The sequence below is a fragment of the Lichtheimia ornata genome, assembly GCF_029851405.1.
Source record: "Lichtheimia ornata isolate CBS 291.66 chromosome Unknown scaffold00080, whole genome shotgun sequence".
Taxonomy (NCBI): Eukaryota; Fungi; Mucoromycota; class Mucoromycetes; order Mucorales; family Lichtheimiaceae; genus Lichtheimia; species Lichtheimia ornata.
Genome location: NW_026695400.1, coordinates 26,831 through 54,612, shown reverse-complemented (window position 1 = coordinate 54,612; position 27,782 = coordinate 26,831). Strand labels below are relative to the sequence as shown.

The window sequence follows — 27,782 nt, the reverse complement described above, 5'->3', positions numbered from 1 at the left end:
CTCTCATTGGATCCTGAAATTGGCATCATAAGAGATATCCACCTTCTCTCTGTAGGCAAGGAAATCAATAGCCGTACTTGGATGGAGGCCGTGTGCACAGCGGATGCCTTTTCAAATTGGCCTTGCCATCGCATCTTGAGTCACACTGTTTCCGGGCCAAAATTCCCCAGGAGAGCACAGTACTATACAATGACATCCTCGACGACGTGCTGATTGATCAAAATAATCGCCCAACCACAGCCTGACCTAATATTTCTTTCGTAAGCACACTTGGAGGGACAAATTCCATAATGGACACTTTACCTTGTGGTATTTCTCAATAGCATCATTGCCTCAAATAAAACCGTATATCCATGTCATCCATATTGTCTTGCTGCTGTTTCACTGTAAGTCTCGTTAATTCACAGGTTTCGCTTTGTACATCCAATACCTCGCATACCATTGAGCCAACGTGCAGCGTTCTTGCTTTGAGACCCGCATCCTGTTGCTGCCAGAGGCACCATCATCCAACATATTCAACCTACCATAAATGTAACGTGAGATAACAAGTAAAACCAACCCACACGCTTTTGTTGTCAGCATACCCAAAAGAGACAATGTAAAAGCTTCTTGTTGTGGACAACTCGGTAAGGAATGCACACGACGCCTCATCGGGTCATGTATAGACGAGACAACACCAATCTACACGCGAACTTTAGTACCACAATGTTCGACTTGAATGATAAAGTAATGCAGCGATTGAACGTACATGTTGTATTGCAATGGATGCTTGAGTCAATGGTAGATCGCGCGAGAACTTGTTGTTGAATGGCTGCAGCTGGAAAGAGTCGCCATTGACCACCTGTTCACCCATTGACGGTGTGCATTGCTGGCAATGCCAGAAGTTAGTGGTGTGGAGAGTGTAAATGGAGTTGGTCTTACCTTGCATCGTTGTGAAGTGGTAGTGGAGAAGGTTCGTCCCTTTCATGTTCCCGATTTTCCCCTCCACGCCGCCCGGCTTGTTACAGTGTGTTCATTAACAATTCCCTTTACACTTGGGTCAATAACGGCAATACAAGGTCTTATTAGTCCTCGAACAAGCTCCTCATGGCTTACTGTGAGGGTGATTGGCTTGTATTATGTCTGTGCGCATCGATTCGTTTATGCAGCCAGACCTCCTAAATTTGTACAACCAACGGTGCGACCTCCCCATACCAAATGTATCTTCTTCATCAATTATTGATTGTGTATAATGAATGAACATTGTGATGGCTTGCTGACATGGCTATTTTATTACAATCAATGCATGGAGTAATCGTTCTTGAATAGGCCAAGAGTTGGGAATGAGAGGATCTGCTGGAGTTGCCCACCTTGATCGTGAAACTTGCACACATGAATCTTCAAGCTTATGTAACAAGCACTATGTTGGGTATCATCACTCTCAAATTGCAATACAAGCGTTCTACCCCCCTCACTGTCTTTGGGCCATCAGCTTGTGAGAAGCTTTAGCGAATGTGGTACGACGAGAAAACAAAAGCATCTCGCTACGATGATGGAAATGACCCAACCTCACTCTTCGACCTTCACGTTTCTATTCCCCCTCTCATCCAGAACTAACCAAGTGATCCACATCTCGCACATGTAAGCTGATAGCACGACACCCTTCTAAATACAATTTGAATCCAATTTTCATTCAATGTAAAAGTCAAAGGAGAGCACATGGTAGCGTGGACGTTTATCAAGTAAATACAATAAATGAATAGCATTGCATATCGAATAAGATGCGGATGAGGTAATGGGGATAATGGTGTCATTGTATTCTTGGTTGCTGCCGTCATAAACATTCTTCACCCATTATTGGAACTTAGCTGCTGTATGCATCCCAATACCATCCATGGCTGTAAAGCACCTTCTCGTTAATTTCATCATCCTCAGCCGTATCCACTTGGCAAGGTCCATCGTCCCTGCTGGTGCCGAGCCAAGTAACCAAAGTATCATTCCAGGGCGTCTCATCACTGCATTTGATTGCATCCATCCACTATAACCATTGCAGCTCCAATATGTGGTTGAAAAGAGTCATGTGATCGCTGTTGATATGCCTCCTTTTCCATCCGGCTGTGGATCTAGTATCTCTTGACATGCAGAGGCACGAAGATAGATGGATCATCGCATAACTCTTTTTCGGGAGTTGACTCATGTTAGCACGCGAATAAAAAGAGAAAGATACAAAAATGATAGCCATACATACCACAAAGGACCCATCCACTAATGGGATCATATACTGTATCATAACGACAACAATGAACACCGTAATAAAAAAGCAATGAAGGAACCAAAGGGTGATGACCTAGAACAATGGATCAGTATTCTTATCTATGCATGAGGTGTCACAGGCTATCTTTGTCACTTACCAAGAGCCATGGAATCAAAGAGAAGGATTGGGATAAAGAGATGTGCGAAGATAATGATGGTACGCGTTTTCATTGTTTCCACTGTAGTCGCCTTCCCATATCAAACTACTGCGTTGATTGTGCACTTGAGCAAGAGAAAGCCGTTGTCGGTCGAGTCAAGGCGAGGCAGGGCTCAATGAGCCAATGTGCGTACACATGCATGTCTTGAAGTCAACGTAAGCTAAATGAGACAGCATTCAATGTCAATGGGAGCAGTTACTGTAGCATCAGCTTTGAGTGTACCTGTTGTACGAGGTGCAGAGGGGCGGCATAACAAAGAAAGAAGCGGCGATTCAGCTTAAAAAGGTACCACACACACACTCCCTGCCTACGTATGGATATTCAGCACTGTACTATTATGACAACCAACAAGCTTCAATAGATACCTTGATGGATGCCGTGAATGGGATGATGTATGGATGTAAAAGAGAAAGAGATGCTATGGTCCCCCGAGTCGTGGCGTTGTCCAGCAACAAAGAAAATCAAAGGCAAATCCATGCAACGCCGGTGTATCCAAGGGAACGTGGTTTCATCCGTATTTGTGATTACTCGTACTCCCTCTCCCTTGATTGCATCGTGATAATGAAATAAAACATAAAAGTGTTTATGGTCATTTAACATACCACAACAAGGCAATTATTATTAGAAAACGACTATGTGTGTGTGATGAAAACAGATGCTATATGGGCAGGGATGATGATGGTACAGCATACGGATGATGATGATGATGATGATGATGAGGGTGAGTGATTACAAATTATTAGAGAGAGAGAGGGTAACTGCTGTTTCGGTGATCATGCAAATGTGGGATGGGGGAGGATATTTACAGGTTGTTAATAAAGGAGGCAAGAAGATACTAAAGAGAAAAACGTGTGCTGCTAATGATGTTGATGATGATGGCTTAATCCATCCCAATTTTCATCATCCACGATACTATACTTGTCCTTCCATATCCAAGAATTGCCTACGATACCATGACCTTGGCGTTCAGCTTTGCGATAATACATGGCTGCCTTGTAGGGATCCTTCTTGACACCATGGCCGTGAGCATAGCAAAAGGCTAAATCATTCTGTGCGTCTGGATCACCGAGATTAGCAGCAATGTGAAAATAATAGGATGCTGTAGTAAGGTTTTTGGGGACCTATCATCATCATCATGTGTGATGCTGTATGAGAACCCATATTCATGCAACCAAGGTATGACACTACTAATAATAATACTTACACCCCATCCATGCCGGAAACAGACACCGAGCTCGTAGATGGCAAGAATCAATTCAGACTTGGCAATGGTGGTAGACTTGACGATACCGGTTTGTAGGTCATAAACGGCACATTCAGCTGCTTTTTGTAAATAGCGTACTGCAATAGCGGGGTTCTTTTTACATCCCTTTTTATATACATGGAGCAATGTGAGATATGGGGTGTCGGATGATGATGATGATGATGATGTTACTTACCCATCCGTGTCGCAAAGCTATTCCATAAAAGAACAATCCGAGGGGCGAGTCATTCTCAGCCGATAAACGCCAGTAATAGGTTGCTTTTTCTAACTCGCCCCTTTCATGACATTGCATCCCAAGCTGCAAGTATTGATCAGTCGAATCGGCTGCTGCATGAATATTTGGCATTGATAAAGTGTCACCACCAACACCTTGTCTTCGTTGCAAAGATCGATAATGTTGATTGTTGCTATGGCTACTACCACCACCGCATCCTCCAAAATTGAATGAAGGTGGTTGTATAGAATCAGTCGGAGGAGGTGGTGGAGGACCAAAGTAACACCCAGATTCAGCAGCAATAGAAGACGTTAACGTAGCTGCTGTATGTGCACTAAGAGGTGAAGCGGGTACTGATCGACTCGAATCGGTAATGGAGCTGTCGTCTGTAATAAATGCTGGTGGTAATGTAGGTGCTGGTGACTCCATGCTCTTTTTCGAACGTAAGAAGCCGCTAAAAGACCGTGGCAGAAGACTGAAACGTCGTTTGGGATCGGTGTTTGGTGTGTGTTTCCTTGATCTGAACATGATATACGATATGTGGATATTGAATAATAAAGAAAGAAGGGGTTGATGCTCGCAAGAACAAAAGAATAAGCAGAGAGAGAAAAAGAGGATATGCGAGAGAGTGTGAATGTGAGTGTGAGTGTGTGTGATCCAACGGAAGTGAAAAAAAGGAGAGGAAAAAATACTAGGCAACTGGGTGATTTTGTTTGCTGCTGGTTCACCAGGGACCCACAACAACATGTAGCTTTTTACAGTTTAGCCTTGTTACCACGTTGAATAACGCCCTCTCTCACATTCACACACACACATTGACCCATACCATTCATTACATGCACGTCCCCATGTATTATGAAGAGGCGTAAAAAGAATGATACAATCAAGACAAATGCATATCATCATACCACTGCTTTTGCTGCTGCTGCTGCTGCTGCTGCTGCTTCTTGCATTGCATTTGGCTACTCATAATGAATCAAGTATAACTCCGGGTTGGCTTTTGCTGCTGCTATGCACAGTGATAGGTTACTTGATTCAAGCCAACTTTACTACTTTGTAGCCAACTCCGTTGCATGGAGACATGGAACAGAAAAGGTTTGAAAATCACCTCGCTCTTTTTTTATGCATTTGATATGTGTGTACAAGCAACATTATCCAAGACCTTGCAGTATACAAACGTACACTTTTTTCCCCAAATGGATCAGGCCACCAATAGAAAAAGGCACCATCTGAAACCAATTTATTCCTCATAACGAGCATTTGAAGATCCAAATTGCCCTGGACAAAAAAGCCCGTCGTAACACCAGCAAGTCCTCAGCCTGATATGCGCCCTTTATTTCCCAACTGAGAAATGACACCTGTTTGTGTAACAAAAACATCCACCGACAATAACAATCGTTCTCTTCAGGCACCAATGCTCCTTTGCAGCGCTGTGAATCCACTTTTTGTTGAATACAGGCCAATGCAGACATGCCGTATTGTAATGTATGGCACGTGCAGGCATGAAGCAATCATACGTAGGCCCCTTTTTTCGCTATACGTAATGAATGCCAGCCATATCATGACCACCATAAGTATATGGTCACCTCTCTGAAATGCTTTATACAATCATCATTGCTAGAGAAGATGATTGGATGAACGAATGTTAGGCAGCATGTACGTCTCACCAAGATGTGGGACGCTCGGCATTATTCTGCTTGCTACACAATCAGCCACGATTTGCTGTTAAAAATGGATCTTTCAATAGCTGAGATAAATGCGGTAGTTACACAGGCAGCTCTCCTCTCTCTCCTCCAGTTCGTTGATGACAGGCCCCTACTTGACGATGGTGAATGCATCTCGTCATCATTCTATGTCGACACGCTTCAAAATCAAATAGGTATCAATTATATAGGTATACCATTTACAACTAATTGACTTGTGGTCCCTTCACCATATACAAGAACGTATGTAAAAGATCGTCCATAAGGTGGTGGTGGATGATGCCATAACGCCGAGTGTTGCAATCGGCACGACTTCCATGACGCTCATGTGTCACCTTGAGCGCCACACTGCCATGTCTTCTGCATCACTTTTTGTGGATCAATCCACGGAGCAGTATATTGGCTTTGCTTATCAACGATTGCTGCGGTGTACAAATAGGCATGATTTCACTTGTCGAATTGCCTCTCTTATTTCTTCTCTTCTTTTCCGCGTTTTTTATTCTTTTCATCATGGACAACTTATATATACAGCAAGCAATGATGAATACTACTTCTACATCCATGAACGTAATGGACATCAAAGGAGAGCCCATGATAGAACAATACAGCTGCAAGCAGGTACGATGTCAAATCTCAATCCAATCCATCATTCATCATGTTGAATGTTGTGTGTCGTACATGTAGGAACAACCAATACCATCAGCACCAGTATCAGTACCACCACCACCACCACAGCAGCAAGACCCACAGCAAGATATAATTCAAGATCTGCAGCAGCAGTTGTATGAGTCAAAACAGACACAAGAAGAATACAAGGTCCGCATACAACGATTGATGGAGCTGGTGGAGAAACAAGCGACCATCATTTCCACATTACAACAGCAATTATCATCACGACAACAACAACAATGATTATTGTATAGGCCTCAAGACATCACACATATGCTTTTCCTTTGTCACTTTTCAATCATGCCAATAACCATCACCATGCTCCAATTATTACCCAACAAGCTTATATGCAATGATAGAATTTGTACATTATGCTCATAAAGAACGCTGCTACTACAACCATTACCGTTTGATGTTGTCATCATGTGAATGCAATTGGGACTATTTATGGACCATCCATCATAACAGTGGCGATTCATTTTTGTTGTGGCTTGAGCACACACACAATGCGCATGATAGCCTTGTGTGCAATGGCACCATAATCAGTATAGTCTACTAGAGGCGCGGTGACTTAAAAAAGTGATAGTTGATGCAAGAGAATAATTTTGGTGTCACCATGATGTAGTTTTATCACAAGAATAGAACATGAGTGAGTGAGCGTGCATAAATCAAATGTGTATTAAGAACAGAGGTTGATATCATTTACAGTATCATCTACAGAGGAAGAAGAAGAAGAAGAAGCAAAGGGAACAGTATACAGGAGGAGGAGGAGGATAGTAGAAATAGGAGGATGCGTTGGAGAAGGGATATATCGATTTACCACTTGGTAGCCAAAGGATTAGCCAAGTTTTCCGTTACGGCATGGTACTGAGTGCGCAACAATCGCTTTGCTTGATCAGAATTGGGATCACCGATCCATTCATTGTAAATGGTCTTTAGCACCTCGTTTTCTTCGGGAGCTACACCTGGCACCGTCTGGTATACACTTTCCACTCGGTTCAACCATTCCTTAGCCGACATGACTTGCTCATCATTTGGGTTGGGCAATTGACCACCTCCGTTGGCACATCCACCAGGACAAGCCATGACTTCCACGTAATGGTATTGACACTTGCCGCTCTTGACCTTGCGCACAATGTTTTGGATGTTACGGAAACCAAAGGCAGTGGCAAAACGAAGCAATATCCGCCCATCATCACCTTGTAAAAAGTATTCACGCACATCCGCATTCTTGCCAGCCTTGACAATCACGCGCGCATTGGGTGTTTGTGCAGGATCGGCAGGGACATCTTGAATCCCAAAAAGTTCTCGTGCAGCCGTTGCCATGATATACTCCAAATAGCCACCTGATGATGATCCAGCAGTGCCATAAGATGCCGTGATTTGTGTCGTTGGATCAAGCGCCGTCTTGTTGAACCTAATGAAGCAAGGATATGAATAAACCATGCCTCATTTAGGAGGATTGTACCAAACTTACATGTCATCCACTTGAGCTTCAGGCACTTGAGTAAAATCAATGCTTTGTTCTTGAAACATCTTTTCGATTTCTCCCGTAGTCAAGACACAATCCACTTCTCGAGTATCGAATTCCTCCAAAAAGAAATCGGGTCGACTCGCTTCCAGTTTCTTGTCATAGCATGGCATCACAGCAACATGATAGATGGCATTGGGTCTGATAATATGATACGATGAGTCCACGCAATTCTTTGATTCATTTCTTCTCCCTCCTCCCCACACTTACGGTGTATTTGTTTTCTTTGCAAGATAATCCTTGACAAGCGATCCCATCATTTGTTGTGGTGACTTTGCCGTGGCGATATGGGGAATCACAGCACCATGTGTCTTTTCAGCGTAGCACACCCATCCAGGACATGCCGATGCCAACATGGGCAAATGCTGTTGTTGTTGTGCACCTGTTGCTCCTGCTGCAGCACCAGCACCACGTCTCCTCCTGGAACGACGATCACCACCAGCTTCCTCTTGTTGTTGATCTTGTTGCTGTAACGCTTCCTCAATCTTATCACCACCATTGGCCATGTATAAACGATATCGTTCCACGAATTCACGAGCTGATTCGACAAGTGATAGATCACGGGAGAAGGATGTGTCAAACACATGATGGGCACCCAAATGATGTTTGAAGAAAGAAATCAATCGTCGATGCACTTGAATGGGTGACAGGTTGTACTTTGCACCAAGCGATGCACGTGATTGAGGGCTAATGGATACAACAACAGTGCGATGCTTGCTAGGATCGGATCGATTGGTGTTCAAGATCTCGTATAACTCTTCTTGGGATTGCATAGTGATAAGAACGCTTTCAGCTGATGTGACACATCCACTATCATCCATCGTTATCAGTATACATGCTTATCCAACACCCATTGGCTCTTTTTTTCCCTTTACCTGCAAGCTAAGCAATCGTTCAAGGTGATCGATGCCTTTTCCAACTTGGATTCCCCACCGTCCTTGGAGATTTCATAGTAATCGCCTTGCTGATCAACCTTGATCTCGGACTATACAAGAGCAATTGCTTAGTCATGGACGCACACACACCTTAAAGCAAGCCCATTGGCGTACTTACGGGTCCAGCGTTTTCCGACTTGTGGACTTCGACGGGTTTAATGCAAGCTTGAGAAGGTGCAATGTAGTCGTTTAGATCGGTCAAGACGAGTGCTGAAGAGAAGGCCATGGTAGTGGTGGTGGAGTGGTATATGAAAGAGAACGAGTAATACAAGCAACTGACGGCTGTGGAAACCGGAGCCCGCTTTAAGAAATCCCAGCTTGGCAGATTAGATCTCTCTTCCTATCAGCTATGACATTGAGCCATACACACTTTCCATTCATAATGAGATAAAACAACCAATCATTGTACATGCTTATTGTCCCAACTTATCGAGCAAAATTGTGTACCCACACGCCCCACCTGATAAAGTAACCCATTAATGCATGCATGCCTTGTGTGTTGTGTTGTGTTGTGTAAGATTGTTTGGCGCAACAGCAAATTGTCTCCGATTCTGCGTGCGTGCGTATGTGCATGTATGCGTGATATTCATGCCCAATATCCCATCATGCGACAACCTTCACACATTGGGGAAATATTATCTTCTGCATCATGTTACTATCATTTTTATAAGGAAAAACAACCCATTGCATGGCATTTAATAACTAAGAACTACTACCAGTAGCGATCAATAGTAATAGTAGTAGCAACAATAGAATAAAAAGATGCCATCATGTAGATTTTGCACGAGGAGACGTTATAAAAGAGACAGGTAGAGTGTACACAAGCCTGAAACATAAAGCGTCGTTCGTTTCGAAATTGGGCGCGAGAACGAGTACAAGTCAGGAGGTTTTTTTTCTTTCACTTCCTTTTTTTGATGTCTTTTTTACTTGTTTGTTCATTGTCGTGCAGTCTTTTTCTCTTTCTTCTTTGTCCATAATCAAAGAGAATGAGCGCTCGTATCTGTGTTGATTATCTCTCGCACGAATGGCACGCAAATGATCTTATCAACACACACCGTGAAATACGACGTCAGGTACGCAAAGCACACAGCAAGCACAAAGACGACAACGACGACAGCAACAACAACCATAGCAACCAAAGTGACAAGTATCGACTTGCTCGCTTTGAAAACGCGCTATGGCGACAAATGGGTCGAACTTTGACCGATCACCTTGGCAAACATAATCCTATGGTGGATCCTGCTGTTGTTGATTGGTATGTAGGATGATGATTAGTTATCGCATACAAGAGGGCTCATCCTTGTTTTAAAACAGGCAAAAGGAATCTGACATTACATGTAAGCTTTGTTGGTCCATTGTGTCACGGCGCAAAAAGAAAACTCAATCCATTTAAAGGGCTCTATGGTCCCATGTATGCTGTAGAAGAACATGACGATAAACCATTATCATTGTTTACGCAGAAAAAGAAACGACGACAACGACAACGACAACGACAAGGCTCTGTACGATTCGATCCCAATGTTATTCAATATTCACCACCACCTATTCCCACACCATCACCATCACCATTATCAACATCCCATTCATTATATGCATTCATCGACAGCGATGACGAGGAACACGATCACGATGATGTTGTAGGCAACATGTTTGCTGGTGTGAGCCAATCCATTCAATCGTATTTCTTTTCCACCAAGCAACCCTTATCAGCCATCAGACCTTTTATGGTCGCCGAATTTTCAATTGTATGGGCAGCAGCAGCCTTTCTAAGATCAGTGGCGTCGGTGTTGGCCACATGGGTCATGTACAAAAGCCTGGGTCGGCTGATTCGTCGTACTTGGCAAATCCGGCAGCAGGAAGAACCAAGGTCCAAACATATCCAACATGGCACAGCTACTAGTACCACCAACACCACGATTCCCACTATCAGTCATAGTGAATGACAAAAAAGAAAATAAGAAAGAGGTGTGCTGCTTCAAACCAACAACATGGCTAAAAAAGAGAAGGAGAGTGTGTGCGGGGTGTGGGAAAAACAAAAGGGGACAATGGGGATCGGACTCGATGTATTTCTAAGCAGGCAACAATGAACAGCCAATGACAATTGGTGGATGTGGGAAAGAGATAGGGATTCATCCCGAGTGGGGGAGCTAAACCGTATCTTAAAACCTCGGGTTCGGAGGGACGCGATATGCAATTTGACTCGTTGTAGATTATCTATATATGATTCCGCACGTGGCACCTACATTTCCTCCTCCATCATGACATACAACAAACAAAACCATTTGTGGGGGGTGGGGTGGACAAATGCTTTATATTATTGTTATACGATCTACTTTTATGGATCGGGGAACGGCAAATCGTTCTGGCAAATGGTTCATTTGCTTACATAAACCACTCAATCATTACTAACATTCATGTGCGTGTGTATATATATGTATAAACGTGTGGTGCTATGTTAAAAAGAAGATCAACGTGTGAAGGGAACAATACATGAAGAAGAAAGATACATGAGAGGGAATATTCGCACTTGAAAAAAGTGGAAGAAGGATTAAGTGAACCCGGCAAGAAATATACATGTGGTGCTGCTGGTGTGATGGTGAGTTGGATAGGAAACCAAAGTGGGGGGTGTGTGAGTGGGTGGGTGGGTGTGTTTGTTAGGTGGGAAAAGGGGAGGAAAGGGGTGACATGGTTGGCTGGTGGGGATTATCGGGATCGTTTAGGGTCGGGTAGATCTTGTTCTTCATCCAGGGACGCTCGTCGCTTTTGCCCATGTTGTTGTTGCTCCATTGCATTTGTATCGGTAGTTGCTGTGCTACTGTTGCCATCTTCCTCAGGAATCTCTGGCATCAAGAGCGACCCGTCGCCCAAGTATTTGTAGATTTGTGGTAACGCATTGGCTTCAGTTGATGTGGTTCCTTGCTATAAAACAAAAACAATGACAACGAAAAAAAATTGTTCATGCATAAGCCTCACTGTCACTTTGGTATTTTCTCTTTCACTCCCTGTCCTACCTCACTCAGAGCGGGCTTCTCAGTGGAACTGAGGGTCATTTGGATAAATTCATTCATGCTCTTTTCAAATGCTTCCAATGGATAACGTTGTGCCAACTTGATAAAGTGCTGTGTCAAATCATCATCTCCTTCAACCATCAAAAACTATCATTTCTCTTATGAGTGGATTGTTCACTTTCACCTTTCCATCATTCCCCATCCTTACCTCTTTTTCACGTTCGCGTCGTTGCGTCTTGAAAAGGAACATGGTACGAGTCTTTGGGAACAACAAATGGTGATCTGCTGCACTCACACCCCATTCATCTTCCTCATCCTCATCATCTTCATCTTCCTCAGCAGCCTCTTCTTCTTCATCTTCATCTTCCTCATCCTCATCTTCCTCATCTTCTTGATCAGGCTCATCTTCATCTTCTACATCACCAAATGAAAAGATCTCGTGGATAGGCTCCAATCCTGATTGGCCGTCGCACATGTAGCTCTCGATGGCAGCTTGTGTCAATAACTCCAAAAAGAGATCATACCAACGTGGAGGCATACCACCACCCATCACACGTTGACCAGCAAAAACCATAGGCACTGCATCCTCGCTTGTGTTATCAAGAGTGAGTCTCAATAAATCAGCACTGGCCTTGAGGAAAACGGGGATAGCATCTGTAAGACCTGGTGCTGAAGATGCACACGTTGACTTGCATTGTTGTGAGGGGCAATCTTGGCGACGGTGGCGTCTGCAAAAGGCTGATTGAATTGTATTTGAAAAGACACCAGTGTTGATCTGCTCTTGTGCATGATTATTGTTGCGTCGTACACGTCGGTGAGTGCTTGTGCTAGTGTTGTGTTGTGTAATCACATGCTCGGAAGAAGATGAAGACGTATTGTTGAATCGTCCAAAGACAAGATTGGCCAACTGGCAAAGATGAAGTCGTTGATCAAGGTCATTGAAGGGAGCATTACCACCAGAAAGTACACCTGACATTATCCAAAAGCAGAAAGAGATTAGAATACTTTTTCATGTCATCCATATTCCCCCATCGATCTTGTTATCTCTCTCATTCACTTTGTATGTATGTGGATGTGGATGAGTGTGTTACTTACCAGCTACGACCGATTCTACAGCACGCTTATCTTTTTCGGCTCGTGATGCGGCTTCGATCCAACGTTTCTCGGTTGCTTCAGTGTTATCATCAGCGAGCTCGACTTCAGCTTGTTTGAGACGTGATTGAATGGAAAGATACAATAAATAATCCAAAATCAACTTGTTGGTAGAAGAAGTGGATGATGATGATGTTGAGTTGGTGCTTGTATTGCTGCTATTGCTACAGCTTGTAGTTGTCGTAGAGTTGGAGCGCAACGGAGGTGATAAGAGGGGTTTTGTGAAGGACACAACCGCTGGTGACGAGTCAGAGACAGCATCAGCGACCTGAGGATGCATCATGAGAGACATGAAAACAAAAAGTGAAAGAAATGAAGAACAAAGCGGGTGGTGCGGGAGGATCCGCGTACTTTACCTATCGGGAGAAGGAGGAGCAGAGAGGAGGGGGGGGACTAAGGTCAACTGCACGTTCCGAAAATCCAGTCATACAAGTTTTGATTCAGCCAATGCCATCTCTTGATGACAGCTCCCCCCAAATACACATAAAAAGCTTATCAATTCCCTTATTGCTCCTCGTCCCTCCCTCTCTCAGCATCACATCCTCACACTCCACATGCGTGTATGCGGGGATATTCGCAGCCACCACCCATTTGGTGTTTCGGCCCGTCTATTGTGAACATCGTACTACTTTCATCCCACCGTCATCACAATAGCCACATACATACAGACATACGTACATACCCATCATCATCATCAGATGAACCATCACCCCCCGTTTCTTCTCTCCTTGATTTCAATTCTATCCATGTCGTCATCATCATTCATTTCATGGATGGATGCAAAAAGTAAAGATCAGAAAAGAGCAAATAAACCATTATCGGGTGTGTCAATGATATGCATCCTTTTCCATTCCCTTCACATGTCACCTTTTCAACTGCACACAAACACACACACACACACGCACATGCACACACTATTCCTGGTTAATTTGAACATTCCCCTCTCGCTTGTGTAAGCCAATGAATACACATGGCATGTTACTACAATAGCGATTATTGGTTCGTGTAAAGCCAACTTTTTCTTCCATTCATGCAGTTGCTTGTGTGATGCAATGTGAAAAGAGTTGTCATTGATAAGCGTCATTTCCTATCAAATCACACACACACACCCGGTGCTTTTCTACTATACTCCCAGGCACAACATCTCCCTGCTGGGTAATTAATGTTGCCACGAAAATGTCAAGTCCCCCAACTGGAAAAAATATTCGAAAACGCGGCACATCCTTTTTCGACCCCGTTCAATGCAACGAGTATATTTCGCATCCCAAAGCTATCAAGCATCCTGTATATGTTCACACATGACCATTCATACATTACCATGACATCCCATTTGATCCAAAAACATTCCTATCTCGAGAACAACGTACATGCTGCACATCAATGACCATGAGCCCTTCTTTATGAAACAAAAAGGGTGAGCGTCGACCCTATGTTTCTCCCTGAGACATATCTAAAACCTGTACTCCGTCAGCGGCTTATGCAATGTGCCGCGTGTTCCTTGCCCTTCCGTGTTTCTGGAACTTTACTCGCAATACCCTATCTCAATCACACTTACGATTGGATATCAAAATCGATAATAGTCTACCCGTTGCTGTCGCTGCTGCAAGCATTATTGTTTACTTTTATCACCCGTTGCCAATTCAACCACGTATACAACAATAATCACTCATGCTGAATGTCTCAACAAAGTGATATCCAATACCTGTACATAGCCGTTGATACAACGAAGTACTTGCTTAGGGTGTATCATTTATAGCCATGCACCTTACGTTCATACAACATGAGTGCAAGAATGAATCGTCACCACTGTCTATAACATTTGTAGCATACGAACAAGGAAGCTTTGTAAATGCGGTAAAAGGACAAAGGCACCTCGATAGGGTCATGTAAATGGTTCATTCCTTTCAAATTCTTATTCCCCTTTCAATCCAACTTCATCCTTATCATCATCAATCCAGAAACCAACCACATGATCTACATCTTGCGCATGTGAGTTAATAGTACGATACTACAACAATTAGGTTGAATTCAGTGTTCATTCAATAAAAGTGGAAGCATAGAATATGGTAGTGCGGTTGTTTATCAAGTGAATATGACTAATGCAAGTTGAAAATAAGGTACGGGTGAACTACATAGAGTAAAAAGGTGTCGTTGTATCATAGTATCCTTCATTGCTGCCGCCATAACCATCTTCATCCATGATCGCTCCTTGCTTTGACTTGAGTAACCCAATACCATCCATGGCTGCAAAACGCCTTTTCAAAGATAAAAGCCCTCTCATCAATGCCATCCAAATCACCATCACCCTCAGCCGTATCCACGTGGCATGATCCATCCTTCCTTATGACGACGTACCAAATAGCAACGGTCCACCGTTTCTCATCACTGCACTTGATTGCATCCATTCATTCCTTTTCCATCGGGCTGTTGATCCATCACTTCGTTGGTCAAGATTGCTTGTATTGCTTGATGGCTCAACGTGGGCAAGGCAACCAATCCGTTCAGCATAGCCGAATCCTTCCATCCCATATACCAAAGCAGTATCCATATCCATATCCATATCCATAAAAAGTCGTACGTATTGAAACAAGTTGCTACACGTAAATAAAGCTGCTGCTATAAGGTGGCTATATGCTGTTCACGTGGAAAGGCTGTAAGGCAAGCTGTTGCATATAGAGAATGCTTTATGACACAATGGAATGAAGACGATGCCAATGGCAGTTGCTGTTGCGAATGGTCGTGGCAGAGGAGTGCGTAGTGTCGAGAGGCTCGTGTGTTGTAGTAGTAGCAAGCAGGCTGTGTACACGCCCATGGACTTGCCATTCAGTCAACGACAATCGGATCAAGGCAATTGTAGGATTGACATGATGGGTTGAAGCAGGGCAATCGTTCGCAGGTGGTAGTTGTATACTTGAATGGGCCAACAGTTGAGAATGGGAGGAGAGTGGAAGAAGTGGAAACTAAATCGGTCGGACACCTCTTGTATAAATGCATGAACACTGTGCATCAATCCTTGATATTGAGATTGTCCCTTTCGAACCTGAAACTTTCACACAAGATGATCTTGGATATGCTGATCAATATTGTTCTAAAAAAGACCTCATGTTCATTTAAAAATATCGAATGGGAGGGTACAATGTGGGATTTACTATGGAGATCGGAAAGCATGTCAGCGCAGGATTCATGATCTATGGAAATAGTATGTATTACCTTGGGATTCCCCATCTCGAACATGAAACTTTGTCAGAAGGTTCTCTGCATCATGCTGATCAACTTCATTCATTTAAAAGTCGCAGACTTCATTGTGAAGATTTAAAATGCGGGGTGATCCAAAAGGTGGATGACACGAACAAAAGAGCGGACGGCCCACCGCCCCGAAGTTGCTCACCTCCAACTTGAAAATTGGTCAGCATGATGCTCTCGAGCATGCTTATCAACTTCTTCGTAATAAAGACCTCACGTTTCATTAGAAAATTTGGAATGGGAGCTTCCAAAAGTTTGAAAGACGGAGACATTCGCAGACCCTGCGATTCATTAATTTTCATGTTTGCTGCTCCACCGTAGCTCAGTCAAATCGGCTCGGATCAAGGAAGTTGAAGTGTGGAAATGATGGGCTGAAGCAGGAGCATCGTTCACATGCTTTGGAATGGAAAAAGTTGGGTGTGGGATGAAGAGGCTATATAGCTGCGTCGATACGAATGTGAGATCAAGCTAATGCTTATCAAGAGATGGTTATTGTTTTTTCTTCCCTTGTCATAAGAACCCAATACAATGAAGCAATGAATGAGCAAAAAAGATCAACTTTTGATTTTCACATCAATGACGAGCTTGGGTAGTTTTTCGATCATTGGCTGCTGGATTGCCAAACCACATTCACAAGTATGCATTGTCTACCTTCCCACCTCGACAAAGATTGAAAGCGTAATCCACATCCAATACGTCTAAACATGGCACTCAAGTGTCGTTTTATATAAGGTGATGAGAAGCAACTATGTAGGTGTGACCGATATGGCTGTGTTGTAACACGAGGTATGCATAATTCATGCCGCCATGATCCTGCGTGCATTGGGTACTGCAAATGCTGGTATTGCCGAGTCATGATTGGTGTAGCGCTCATATCCACGCGGTACGACATTGAGTGGCACAGACTCGTAAACACAATGAATAGCTTCACCCTATTGCATATTGCTGATCAGCGTATACAGTATCAAAAGATCCCATTAATGACTTACAGGATGTTGAACAGCAATACGGTAATTTTGGAGACCTTGCACGTAATGCACATTAACCGGAAAGACAAGAGCACCTTTGTTGTCATGCGTGCGAATAGCTATTACAGGGCATTTTATGAGCACCACGACATCCCTCCATGTGCTGCATCATACTTACTGATATTCTCGCCGATGAGTTGAGTGTTTCTTCCAATATCGTCGACCAAACGGATGCGTGTAATTAAATCAGGTGACTTTTCCATCTCTGTATCGACCTCCCAACTCAGGTATCCCATCTCGCCCCATATCAATTTTTCACCATGCTTGGCAGGGTAAGTAATGCGAAAGCCTAATAATGTGCATACGTAGATAAGTGGATGATGCACGTGGAGTGACAACAATGCAACGTATTTACCAGCACAAAAGTCCGGCTTGAGACGTAAATCATTGATTGCATAAGGTAAATCCGAGTCCCTTACTTTTGCTTGTTGAGCCCACACAATGATTGTTGTTGCAAGGAGCAATGTAAATTGTATAACAGAAATGATAGCCATCATTGAGAAAACCCGAATCATGTATATGCGATATACCCAATCTTTATATTCGAAACCAAACGCTATGTAAAACCTGTATGCTACTAGTTCAAGTGACCACCAATCGTGGAATCAGCTCTTTGCCTACAACGGCAATGTACTCGAGAATGAGGGCTTGAAAGTCTTCTGAGCTGTACCATCCCACCAATGCAGTAACGGGAACCGCCTCATCATCGCTGATCTTGACGCGCACCTTGGTCGCATCCATGGGCGTCACCTGGCTGATGTCAAGTGTACCTGGTATCCGATCATCGTCATATTGATATCCTCCACCTTCAGGTTTAGAAAAGCAAACAAACTTGTTCTTGTCGAGCCATTTCTTGCAGTCATCAATTGGGTACCATTTGTAGGTCTCGGGATCCAATAGATCGGACGGCTGATAGCTGCCTTTGTAGTTCATCTTGGGACATGAATGGATATAGTAGCCTAACAAAAAGCCTTGTCAGCAAAATGATCCATGGTCATGATACAACAGTAGCAGTAGTTACCCATATAATACCAATGTAAGTCGCTTGATGCTTGGCTTAGTTCTTGAGCAAGGCCAATCTCTCGTAATGCGCTATACTTGCCCAAGCCGAGAAATCCATAATCGGGATGATACATAAAATAGACCGAGGAGACACATTTGGGAAGGATGTCGAGTACTGCCATCGCAATCAATCTGCCATCAAGGATATACTTTTGATGAAAAGAGCCATAGGCGCCTGCTACACTGCGATCGATCCCTGATGCTGATTCAGGCTAAAGGTCCACTTTGTAAGTATAGGTATTGATCCCAAAGTTCAAATCAAATCAATTTACCTTGAGAGGTGTATCCACCAGGAACCGTTTGAAAGACTTTGATGATACTTCAGAATACTCGTCCTTGTGAACATGGACTTGATAGGCTCGGAAGAGCTCGAACTTCTCATCCGTATATGAAGAATGCTCAAGCACGATCTATATCCAATGTCAGCAAGATCCCATTTACCTTTGCATTGGTCCACATACCTGGAGCTTATGCTTGAAACCATCCTTGTCTTCGACGATGTGGATATTCTCGGATAACGATTTGTTGCTATCAGGGTTCACTTTGGAGGGATGAGATGGCTTCCTACATTACACGGTTATGATCCCCTTTCTTTGACGCATGATCGTTGTTGTCATTGACTACACACTTTTCCTTCATTGGATGATCTTCGGCATGTGGTTCCCATGTTCCTTCAATGTAACGATTAAACTTGGACAACACCTTGCGTTGCGATTTGGACACCTTGAACTTGGATGCATCCAACCTGATAACATGTTAGTAAACCGAATGATGACCCTCCCCTTGTTGAAGATGAACCTGATGGTGTATTGCGGACAGCAACTCTTGTTCAAATCAGGCTTGTAGAGGTACTTGCCGGATCTATGTGTTGTATCCCTTTAGCTATCAAAAGGTTTGGCCTTCCTTTTATCCCACATGTACCTTCGCCATCCACGATCAATAAATGCTTGATAATCCTTGAAAGCAAATTAGCCCATCTTGCAGTGTGGTAGCCAATTTGTTGCCCATTACTTACAGCACAAGCAAGCGAATGTGTCCACAAGCCATAGGTATACGAAGTGTCGTCGTTCGAGTGGCAATAACCGCATTCGTGATTGTTTCGCCCAACGGGACTCACCAACGATGTCCACTGCTTGCCCATTGTGTAGAAGGAAGAAGAGGTGCGCGCGGGTTTTGTTGGCAGGGCGGCATTATTCTAGTATTCGGGTGAGACACACACGCGCTCTCTCAGTTGTAGCACCCTCCATTTTCATACAATGACAATGGTCTTTATCTCTTTGTTTCCACAATACCAATGGGTAGTCATTATCAATGTAATACCTTGTTGGAGCATACATCATAATGAGTAATCTTCATACAATCAATACACAATAAACGCAAGTAGGCTCATTGTTAAAGCCGCTACTAGCAGAAGCATTGGTCTCATCATGCCCTTTCGATAGCTGCTAATGGTAACCCTTCGTTGATCATTACAAGGTCTCCGTATACTACTCTACACTGGTTCTCCAAGGACTCATTGCTGGATTCATGCATGATCTTAGTTGGCCACTTGGGCTTAAGGTTATGATCTCAACCAATCACATGTGCCTGTTGAGCCATCGTCTTTCGCAATGGCCTTGTGTTCTCTCGTATGTTGAACTTGGTTGCTTTGTACAAGTTATCTTTTATCATTCTTTTGACTCAAGCTCTTTGTGCTCTTTGTATGCATATTAATCCACCCCCATTGTTGTTTTGGCTGGTACAGGGCCATTAACATGTATCGAGCCAATAAACTTCATATTGCAATTGAAATGTGAGTGTATGATTTGTCCAGTGCATTAATTTGAAAGGAAGAGATAAAGGTCCGAGGACTCGTATGTCATCCAACAATGCTGCTTGATACATACGCTTGGTTCATGGAAAGCTTATATAGTTTATTACGTTCATGGAAGAGTGAACTCTGACACAATGTGACACTGGTACACATGTGCCAACGTCGTTACCTATAACAATTTTCAGCATACTATCATAAGCGCTATCTTAATAGATCCATCATAAGAAAAACAACGCCATTGTTACTGTCATCCTTTCACACAAGGAACTTTCGGATGCATTGATCATTTTTGGCCTATTACCATTATCACTGTTAGCTCGTAAAGTTCTACATGGGCTATCTTAGGCGGACTTTACTATAGGCATACAGGGGAAAGAGACCATCATGCATTGGCCAACAACGGGATTGCCCCTTCCAGTTCAACCCAACCAGCTGAGCTACACAACAAGTCCATCTACAGTGTCAAGGTCTAGCTAATTCACAATGTACAAAGACCACTCTTCATATAGCATCACGCTTACAAACATAAAGGTGCCTATATCTCCAAACTTTACAATGAAACGTGGGCTCTTTAATAGATCAACGTGCTCGTCGGGGTCAAAGGAATCTTGTGTCAAAATATGAAGTTCATCGTGGGCAATCCCAGATTTCGCAATGTCGCCACCAGCCAAACTGGATCCGGGGCTCAACCTCTTTCGACGACGACCAAAAAAATATTTTTTGGGCTGGTTGCGACATTGAACGTGAAACTTTCACCCAAGGTGCTGTTGGCCAAGCCGAGCCCATTGCTCTAATAAAAACCCCACGTTTCATTGTAAACTTTGGAGATACAGGCACCTTTATGTTTATAAGCGTGATGCTATATGAAGAGTGGTCTTTGTTCATTGTGAAGTAGCTGGACCCTGGCCAGCAAAAGATGCAGAGGGACGTGTTTGTGTAACTGGGTTAAAAAGTTTGGACTTCAGGGACCATGTATGACAGGTACGCAACCCTCATTTTCATGTCATACATTGACAGCTAATAGCCACTTTTATCCAATCATCATTGTTGCGAGATCCACTGCATGGGAACGATTCTCTTGCTCCAGACATTCATTTCCATGATTCAAGTAGCTTGATCCGAGCTGATTTGGTTGAGTTACGGTCGAACAAGGATTAATCAGCTGAGACATTCGAATGTATGCTGATGTATGGATTGATGTAATCTCTCTTTGACCGTAGCTCAACCAAATCAGCTCGGATCAAGATAATTGAATCACGGAAATGAATGTCTGGAGGTGGAGCATTGTTCCATAATGATGGAGTAGACAAAAGTTGGTGTTGGGTGGAAGTGCCTGTTAGCTGGCAATACATGCCTTATCCTAGATAATCCATAAAGTATTATACATTGTCCCTTCCAATCATGCAAAGTAGCTGAGTTACACAAAGAGGTCCCTCTGCATCTTTGGCTGTATTAGCTCTAGCTAGATGACAATGAACAAAGACCACCTTTCATATAGCATCACGCTTACAGCATATGTAAAACATAAAGACGTCCATATCTCAAAACTTTACAATGAAGCGTGGGGCCTTTATGAGAACAAAGCTGCTCGGCGGGGTCAAAGCGATCTTGTGTCAAAGTATAAAGTCGATCGTGGCCGATCCCAGATTCACCCAATGCCGCCACCAGCCAAATTGGATCGACCTCTTGAATTTTTTTCGACGACGACGAAAATATTTTTTGGCTGGTAGCGACATTGAGTGAATCTGGGATCGGCCACGATCGACTTCATAGTTTGACACAAGATCGCTTTCACCCCGCCGAGCAGCTTTGTTCTATTAAAGACCCCACGTTTGATTGTAAAGTTTTGAGATACAGGCACCTTTATGTTTTACATATGCTGTAAGCGTGATGCTATATGAAAGGTGGTCTTTGTTCATCGTGAATTAACTAGACCTTGATAGAGCAAAAGATCCACAGGGGCGTGTTCGTGTAACACAGCAGTTTTGCATGACTCGAACGATCAAAGGATGATGCTTGTACACCGTTCGTAAACTGCCAGCTAATAGCCCATTCCTCCCATTCACCTTTGTTGTCCAATCCAATGCATACGAACGATTGTCTCCTCCTGCCCAGCATTTCCATCATTGAACTTTCCTGATCCGAGTTGTTTTGAATGAACAACCCTCAAACAAAAGAAACGTCGTCCAAGCATCAGCAAAATCAATTTAATTTCCAGGTCTTCCACCTTAACTTCTTCCACTCTCCTCCCATTCTCAACTGTTAGTGCATACAAGTATACAACTACCACCTGCGAACGATTGTCCTGCTTCAACCCATCATGTCAATCCTACAACTGCCTTGATCCGATTGTCTTTGACTGAATGGCAAGTCCATGGCGTGTGCAGCCCACTACAACACCCGCGTTTCTTGTCACCTCACCTTCTCTTGCACGCCCCTCTACCACAATCAAACGTAACAGCGTTCATTCGAGCGGTTGCCATTAGCAAAGGTGCTCACTCCATTGCCTCAAACAGCGTTCTCCCATCGCAGCACTCTGCCTTGCAGCCTTGTTAAAGTGAACAGCAGATAGCCATTGTATAGAAGCAGCTTTATTTACTGTAGCAACTTGTTTCCAATACATACGACTTGTTATGGATATGGATTTGGTTTGGTACATGGGATTGAAGGAAATGGATAGATACAAAGTGTGGAAAGAGCCCTTACGCATGACTTACACAAATGAACCAGCGTACACTAACTTGCCCAAATCCTCAATAAGGAAGCCGTCAACAACTACCCCTTTGTCAGTGTTGCGGTGAAGTGTTGCAAGTGTTGCGGTGAAGTGTTGCAAGTGTTGCGGTGAAGTGTTGCAAGTGTTGCGGTGAAGTGTTGCAAGTGTTGCGGTGAAGTGTTGCAAGTGTTGCGGTGAGGCGTTGCAGTGTTGCGGTGAAGTGTTGCAAGTGTTGCAGAGAAGTGTTGCAAGTGTTGCAGTGAAATGTTGCAAGTGTTGCAAGTATTGGTCTTTGTTTTTATGTATTCGTTGTACCATTCTGCATGATGCTGTCATCCTGGAGGATTGATCTTATTTTACACGCTATCCCATAGCAGCTACTATTGTCGCCCTTTGTGATACATGTCATCCATGTCATCATCATCCAACTCCAATATTATATGTATAATCCCTTAACATCCATCCATTCATCTAGTTGGCACGTACACCGTAACACACGTTCTATAGTTGCATGTTTTTGACAGGTTAATGGTGGTGAAACACGCCCCCATATATGGGTATTATTACAGGACAACATGTATAGATCAAGAAAAATGAAGCTACACCTGGCATAGGATTGCGCTTCTTGAATGATGCACGATACCTCTACCGGTAATGCACAGGTTATCTTGTATGTACCTGTATATAGATTTCCAGGTTATAAAAGAAGAGCATCTGGGTGGAAGGCATCTCTCATAGCAGCAGCAACAACATGTTTTGGCTATTGCAACTCGTCGTTTTCTTTACCATGGCCACCAACATCAGCTGGGCCCAACAAATTATGAACGCTCCCGATCTACCTTATGCAAGCAATCCACCACGCATCAATCCTCCTTACTGTGTTGGTATGTTCGTTTATTGTCGTCAAGGAAAAGATGTTCAACATCACAATGATGACAACAGGCTTCAAGATTACTTATCCATCCAAGTATAATGAAACGCCTCTGAAATGGGGTGATATTGGTTTTCTCAGCTGGCAAGTGGACAAGAATATGAAGAATCCCCCTGATTTGATCACCCGTATTCGCTTGTTGGATGCGACACAGCGTAATTTGCAGATTATCGGCGAGAATGTCAGCAAGTATCGGTCACAGTGTTGTAATGCGTGTATCTCTTTCTAATCATTGGTTGATTTGATACATAGCCATCCATACACATGACAACAAAGGTGGAGTGACTTTCCCCGTGTACAATCATGATATGCAAGGTTACTTGGGTCACTATCGGATCATGGTGAATCATCCTGTGAGTACTAGACCATTGCCAAGAAGAAGCAATGTCATGCTAAAGAATAGCTCAATACGTAGAATGAAAGCGTCCATTGTGTATATGAATCAGTCCCATTTGCCATCACTCCTCGTTCCACAGAGAGATTTACCAACAATGACACTCCAGTGCCAAAATACTCTGTAGCCAATGCACGACGACTATTGTTGGATAAGAAGAAGCAATGAAGATGTTGTGTGTGAAATTCGTCAATGTTACACAGGACCATGTTACACGTGTGAAGTCGATTTGCATTTGCTCCTTCAATAAAAGTGGCACTATCCACTCTCTTTTTCCTAAACGAACTCATTACACACTTCTTTCCTTTTCGCCACGTCTTTTAAACTTCCCTCATTTCAACTCCTCCCTTCCTCATGACCGGTAATGCTTCAACCTTGTGTTTATTAAAGGGTGACAATAACTCATACTATTCAAAAGCACATACAACTGTTGTTGCGCATCACGCTTACGAACCCCAACGAGACGATGAACTGAAATTCAACGCTGGAGACATCATCCAAGTTACCGACAGCTCTGACCCCGATTGGTGGATTGGCAAAAAGGATGATGGCACGAGTGGTTTCTTTCCAAGCAACGTAGGTGATGGGAGGACCTTCTTGGAGGAATGGCAACCTTTCTTATACAACTTGCATATAGTTTGTGAACCCCAAGCAAGATACTCCAGAAGAACCCAAGCAAGATGATGAAAAGTCGACGAGTGTTGAAAAGGACGATGCAGCAAAAGAGGATGCTACTGTCAAAAAGGATGAGGAAGAACAACAAGAACCCAAAGAAGCATCTGAAGAAGCTGAAGCACCACCTCCTGGTAAGTTTGTTTGAAATGGATAAAGGGTTGTGATGCTAAATGATGGTTCTTTGCTCTATATAGCCAAGGCTATTGGTATGGCACGTGTGATGGAGGATTACGCTATGCAAGAGTCCGATGAATTGACGCTACCCCGTGGTGCCATTGTCACTTTGTATGAACGTCTCGATGATGGTTGGTTCAAGGGTGAACTTAATGGTCGTTCAGGTCGTTTCCCTGGTCAAGTACGTTTTTCTTTGTTTCTATTGCATAGGATGATAGAATATTGACTCATGCGTTTACTATCAGTACATTGAAGAAATCGATATGCCTGGTGCTCCCGAATTTGGTGCTCATGCAGCTCCCATGGCAAAGACTGAAGGTGGTGCAGCAGAAGGTGCTGAATGTAAGTAAAAGAGGGTATATATGGTTTATGGGAGACTAAAGGAACTTGGTTCATAGCCAACAAGCCTGCATTCAAGCTCGCTGCCTATGGTGTCAAGCAAGGTGGTATTGGTAGTCTTTTGGCTGGCGGATTTCCTACATTGAAAAAGACCGGCGCTGCAAAGAAACCACCTGTGCCTGAATCGGTAAGAATTGGATTATGCGTGAATGAAGAGATCTTTCATGTGCATGTGAGCTAATTCTTTATTGGAAGGCTACAAGCCCTACTGCCGCTGCACCTGCCACTGCACCTGCTCCAGCTCCAGTGCCTGAAAAGAAGGCTAGTGTACCTGAACCTGTAAGTCAATCATATCCCATCTTTGGCACTTTTGATATACTTATACTTCTTCTTATAATAGGTCCAATCTGAACCAGAAAAGAAATACAGTAAGTGAATGAGCGGATAGAGAAAAAGGATTAAAATGGATCTAATAATGGACTTTTATAGTTGGCAAGGCGATTGTGCTTCATCCATATGATGCCGAGAATGATGACGAGCTCAGCCTTTTGCGTGGTGAATATGTGAACATCATTGACAAGGAAGTGGATGATGGTTGGTGGAAGGGTACTACTGAGCGTGGCAATACCGGTGTATTCCCAAGCAACTTTGTCAAGGAGATTGAGGAGGAAACCATGGCATCACCACCCCCTGTTCGTACTCGTAAATCTGTTACATCAGCTGGATCGCAACAATCATTTAGTTCGGCATCATCAAAGATTGGAGCTACAGTCCGTGCACCACCATTGCCAGACAAATCTTCTCGTCCTCCTTCAACAGCATCAACCACTGGAAGACCTGAATCTGTACATGAAACAACCTCTGCTGCCGATTCACCTGCACCCATTCCTGAAGAAGAGACACCATCCACTACCAACGATAAAGAGAATGATGTCCCTGCTGCTGCTGCTCCCACCCAACAATCTCCTCCACCACCTACTAGTGAGCCTGCACCAGCTACTCCCACTGAAGAATCTGAAAAGGTATGAGTAATGATTTATTGATGATTTTTTATATAGCTACTAATATTGCTTAATAGAATGAGCCTACATCAACTAGTCAAGAAGAGCCCAAGGTGGAAGAAAAGCAGGCAACATCTCCTCCTGTACCTCAACGACCCACATCCATCACTTCGCCTTCTTCAGTGACATCACCATCCATTCCAGAACGACCTTCCAGTGGCAATGTTGAGGCTACACCATCACCCTCTATTCCATCTCGTCCTTCAAGTATTACTTCGGATGCCGCTGCTGCTGGTGCTGCTGCTCCACCATCCATTCCTAGAAGACCATCAAGCACTACTACAACACCTGCTGCACCTGAACGACGTCCTTCATCGAGTAGTGATGTTTCTTCAACCGCCCAACAACAATCTCCATCCCCTGCACAAGAGCAAAAAGAATCGCCATCCATTCCTGAAGAGGTTGAAGAAGAAAAGCCATCATCGCCTGTGCAAGAAAAGCCAAAGGAAGAAGCATCTTCACCTACACCTGCATCAAAGGAAGAGTCACCCAAGCCTGAAGCAGTAGTAGATGAGACCACACCCAAGGATGAACCTGTTGAGGAGGAAATCAAACCTGAGGGTGAGAAGCCTGTTGAAGAAGAGAAACCAGAAGCAGCAGCTGAATCGCCCAAGGAAGAATCAGTGGAAGAAAAGAAAGAAACTGAGACGACTGAAGAGCAAGTTGAATCACCCAAAGCTGAGGAACAACATGAGGAAGAAGAAAAGAAAGGATTTGATATGCAACCCACTGGTCCCAAGTTGACAGCACCCTCACGTGCTCGCCCTGGTAGATCACGACGTGCACCAGAGACTCGTAAGGAGGAACCAAGTCAAATGGAAATGCTTCAACAACAACTTGCCGAGGTAAGGGAGAGGAGTAGCGTAATGGGAAGAAATCATCATTAATCGATTTGTGGATTGTATTGTAGGAACCTGCTGTTGAAGAAGAGCAACCTAAAAAAGAGGCACCATCCCCACCTGCCAAACCAGTCAAGCCCATCTTTGCAAAGTTTCCGACACCTTTTGCTGGTGGTGCTGCGCCTGAACTTAAGAATCTCAAGCCTGTTCAACGTCGTATGTTTGAGCCTGCACCTGCTCATGAGTCTACTGATAAGGGAGGTGAAGAACCACCACGACCCACAGGCGTGCGTAACATTGCATCCCGCTTTAATGTGCCATCCAGTGGGGGCAACGAGGTATTGGAGACCAAGATGAAGAACTTTACCAAGAATGAGATTGAAAAGACACGCAAAGACTTGGAACGACAATTGGAAGAAGAGCGTGAGAAACGAGCACAATTGGAGCAGTTGGTAGCATCTTTGGCAGAGCGAGTGGATCAGTTACAATCACAGCTTGGACAATAAAATACATCATCGACATTCTCCGCATATACACACAGATCAGGCTGATATAAAGCAAAGAATGCAACTATTACCATTCTA

At 43.6% G+C, this 27,782-nt stretch overlaps 11 protein-coding genes across 11 annotated transcripts in view; 4 read left to right on the top strand and 7 right to left on the bottom strand.

Annotated features, from left to right (window-relative positions):
• The window catches only part of O0I10_010992 (uncharacterized protein), a gene marked incomplete at both ends in the record, with an annotated part of 1,655 nt that extends 802 nt beyond the window's left edge, over positions 1-853 (bottom strand). The window contains 2 exons of the mRNA XM_058490965.1: positions 585-681; positions 749-853. Coding sequence (XP_058338255.1) covers positions 585-681; positions 749-853 — 202 coding nt within the window. The remainder of the gene's footprint in view (positions 1-584; positions 682-748) is intronic.
• Positions 854-3,307: 2,454 nt separating this feature from the next.
• Positions 3,308-4,456, bottom strand: O0I10_010991 (uncharacterized protein; the record flags this gene model as incomplete). The annotated part of the gene is made up of 3 exons (XM_058490964.1): positions 3,308-3,571; positions 3,655-3,819; positions 3,890-4,456. 3 exons carry the CDS (start codon positions 4,454-4,456, stop codon positions 3,308-3,310), a joined length of 996 nt encoding a protein of 331 aa, XP_058338254.1.
• A 1,745-nt stretch (positions 4,457-6,201) lies between these two features.
• Positions 6,202-6,543, top strand: O0I10_010990 (uncharacterized protein; the record flags this gene model as incomplete). Its single annotated transcript, XM_058490963.1, has 2 exons — positions 6,202-6,249; positions 6,316-6,543. 2 exons carry the CDS (start codon positions 6,202-6,204, stop codon positions 6,541-6,543), a joined length of 276 nt encoding a protein of 91 aa, XP_058338253.1.
• Positions 6,544-7,116: 573 nt separating this feature from the next.
• O0I10_010989 (uncharacterized protein) lies at positions 7,117-8,992 on the bottom strand (the record flags this gene model as incomplete). The annotated part of the gene is made up of 5 exons (XM_058490962.1): positions 7,117-7,717; positions 7,778-7,972; positions 8,042-8,641; positions 8,707-8,816; positions 8,885-8,992. 5 exons carry the CDS (start codon positions 8,990-8,992, stop codon positions 7,117-7,119), a joined length of 1,614 nt encoding a protein of 537 aa, XP_058338252.1.
• A 760-nt stretch (positions 8,993-9,752) lies between these two features.
• On the top strand, positions 9,753-10,709 carry O0I10_010988 (uncharacterized protein; the record flags this gene model as incomplete). Its single annotated transcript, XM_058490961.1, has 3 exons — positions 9,753-10,021; positions 10,081-10,103; positions 10,162-10,709. 3 exons carry the CDS (start codon positions 9,753-9,755, stop codon positions 10,707-10,709), a joined length of 840 nt encoding a protein of 279 aa, XP_058338251.1.
• A 760-nt stretch (positions 10,710-11,469) lies between these two features.
• Positions 11,470-13,218, bottom strand: O0I10_010987 (uncharacterized protein; the record flags this gene model as incomplete). The annotated part of the gene is made up of 4 exons (XM_058490960.1): positions 11,470-11,685; positions 11,778-11,921; positions 11,983-12,743; positions 12,870-13,218. The coding sequence occupies 4 exons, from the start codon at positions 13,216-13,218 to the stop codon at positions 11,470-11,472; spliced, it is 1,470 nt and encodes a 489-aa protein (XP_058338250.1).
• Positions 13,219-16,966: 3,748 nt separating this feature from the next.
• O0I10_010986 (uncharacterized protein) lies at positions 16,967-17,691 on the bottom strand (the record flags this gene model as incomplete). Its single annotated transcript, XM_058490959.1, has 4 exons — positions 16,967-17,101; positions 17,159-17,256; positions 17,316-17,486; positions 17,553-17,691. The coding sequence occupies 4 exons, from the start codon at positions 17,689-17,691 to the stop codon at positions 16,967-16,969; spliced, it is 543 nt and encodes a 180-aa protein (XP_058338249.1).
• An 88-nt stretch (positions 17,692-17,779) lies between these two features.
• O0I10_010985 (uncharacterized protein) lies at positions 17,780-19,400 on the bottom strand (the record flags this gene model as incomplete). Its single annotated transcript, XM_058490958.1, has 8 exons — positions 17,780-18,156; positions 18,219-18,471; positions 18,532-18,669; positions 18,721-18,823; positions 18,888-19,004; positions 19,058-19,120; positions 19,181-19,215; positions 19,275-19,400. 8 exons carry the CDS (start codon positions 19,398-19,400, stop codon positions 17,780-17,782), a joined length of 1,212 nt encoding a protein of 403 aa, XP_058338248.1.
• Positions 19,401-22,785: 3,385 nt separating this feature from the next.
• O0I10_010984 (uncharacterized protein) lies at positions 22,786-23,121 on the bottom strand (the record flags this gene model as incomplete). The annotated part of the gene is made up of 1 exon (XM_058490957.1): positions 22,786-23,121. The coding sequence occupies one exon, from the start codon at positions 23,119-23,121 to the stop codon at positions 22,786-22,788; it is 336 nt and encodes a 111-aa protein (XP_058338247.1).
• A 451-nt stretch (positions 23,122-23,572) lies between these two features.
• Positions 23,573-24,278, top strand: O0I10_010983 (uncharacterized protein; the record flags this gene model as incomplete). Its single annotated transcript, XM_058490956.1, has 4 exons — positions 23,573-23,669; positions 23,728-23,901; positions 23,969-24,069; positions 24,132-24,278. 4 exons carry the CDS (start codon positions 23,573-23,575, stop codon positions 24,276-24,278), a joined length of 519 nt encoding a protein of 172 aa, XP_058338246.1.
• Positions 24,279-24,464: 186 nt separating this feature from the next.
• Positions 24,465-27,704, top strand: O0I10_010982 (uncharacterized protein; the record flags this gene model as incomplete). Its single annotated transcript, XM_058490955.1, has 10 exons — positions 24,465-24,686; positions 24,748-24,916; positions 24,980-25,140; positions 25,205-25,301; positions 25,358-25,485; positions 25,554-25,637; positions 25,699-25,726; positions 25,788-26,320; positions 26,377-27,204; positions 27,270-27,704. The coding sequence occupies 10 exons, from the start codon at positions 24,465-24,467 to the stop codon at positions 27,702-27,704; spliced, it is 2,685 nt and encodes an 894-aa protein (XP_058338245.1).
• Between the last annotated feature and the right edge of the window lie 78 nt (positions 27,705-27,782).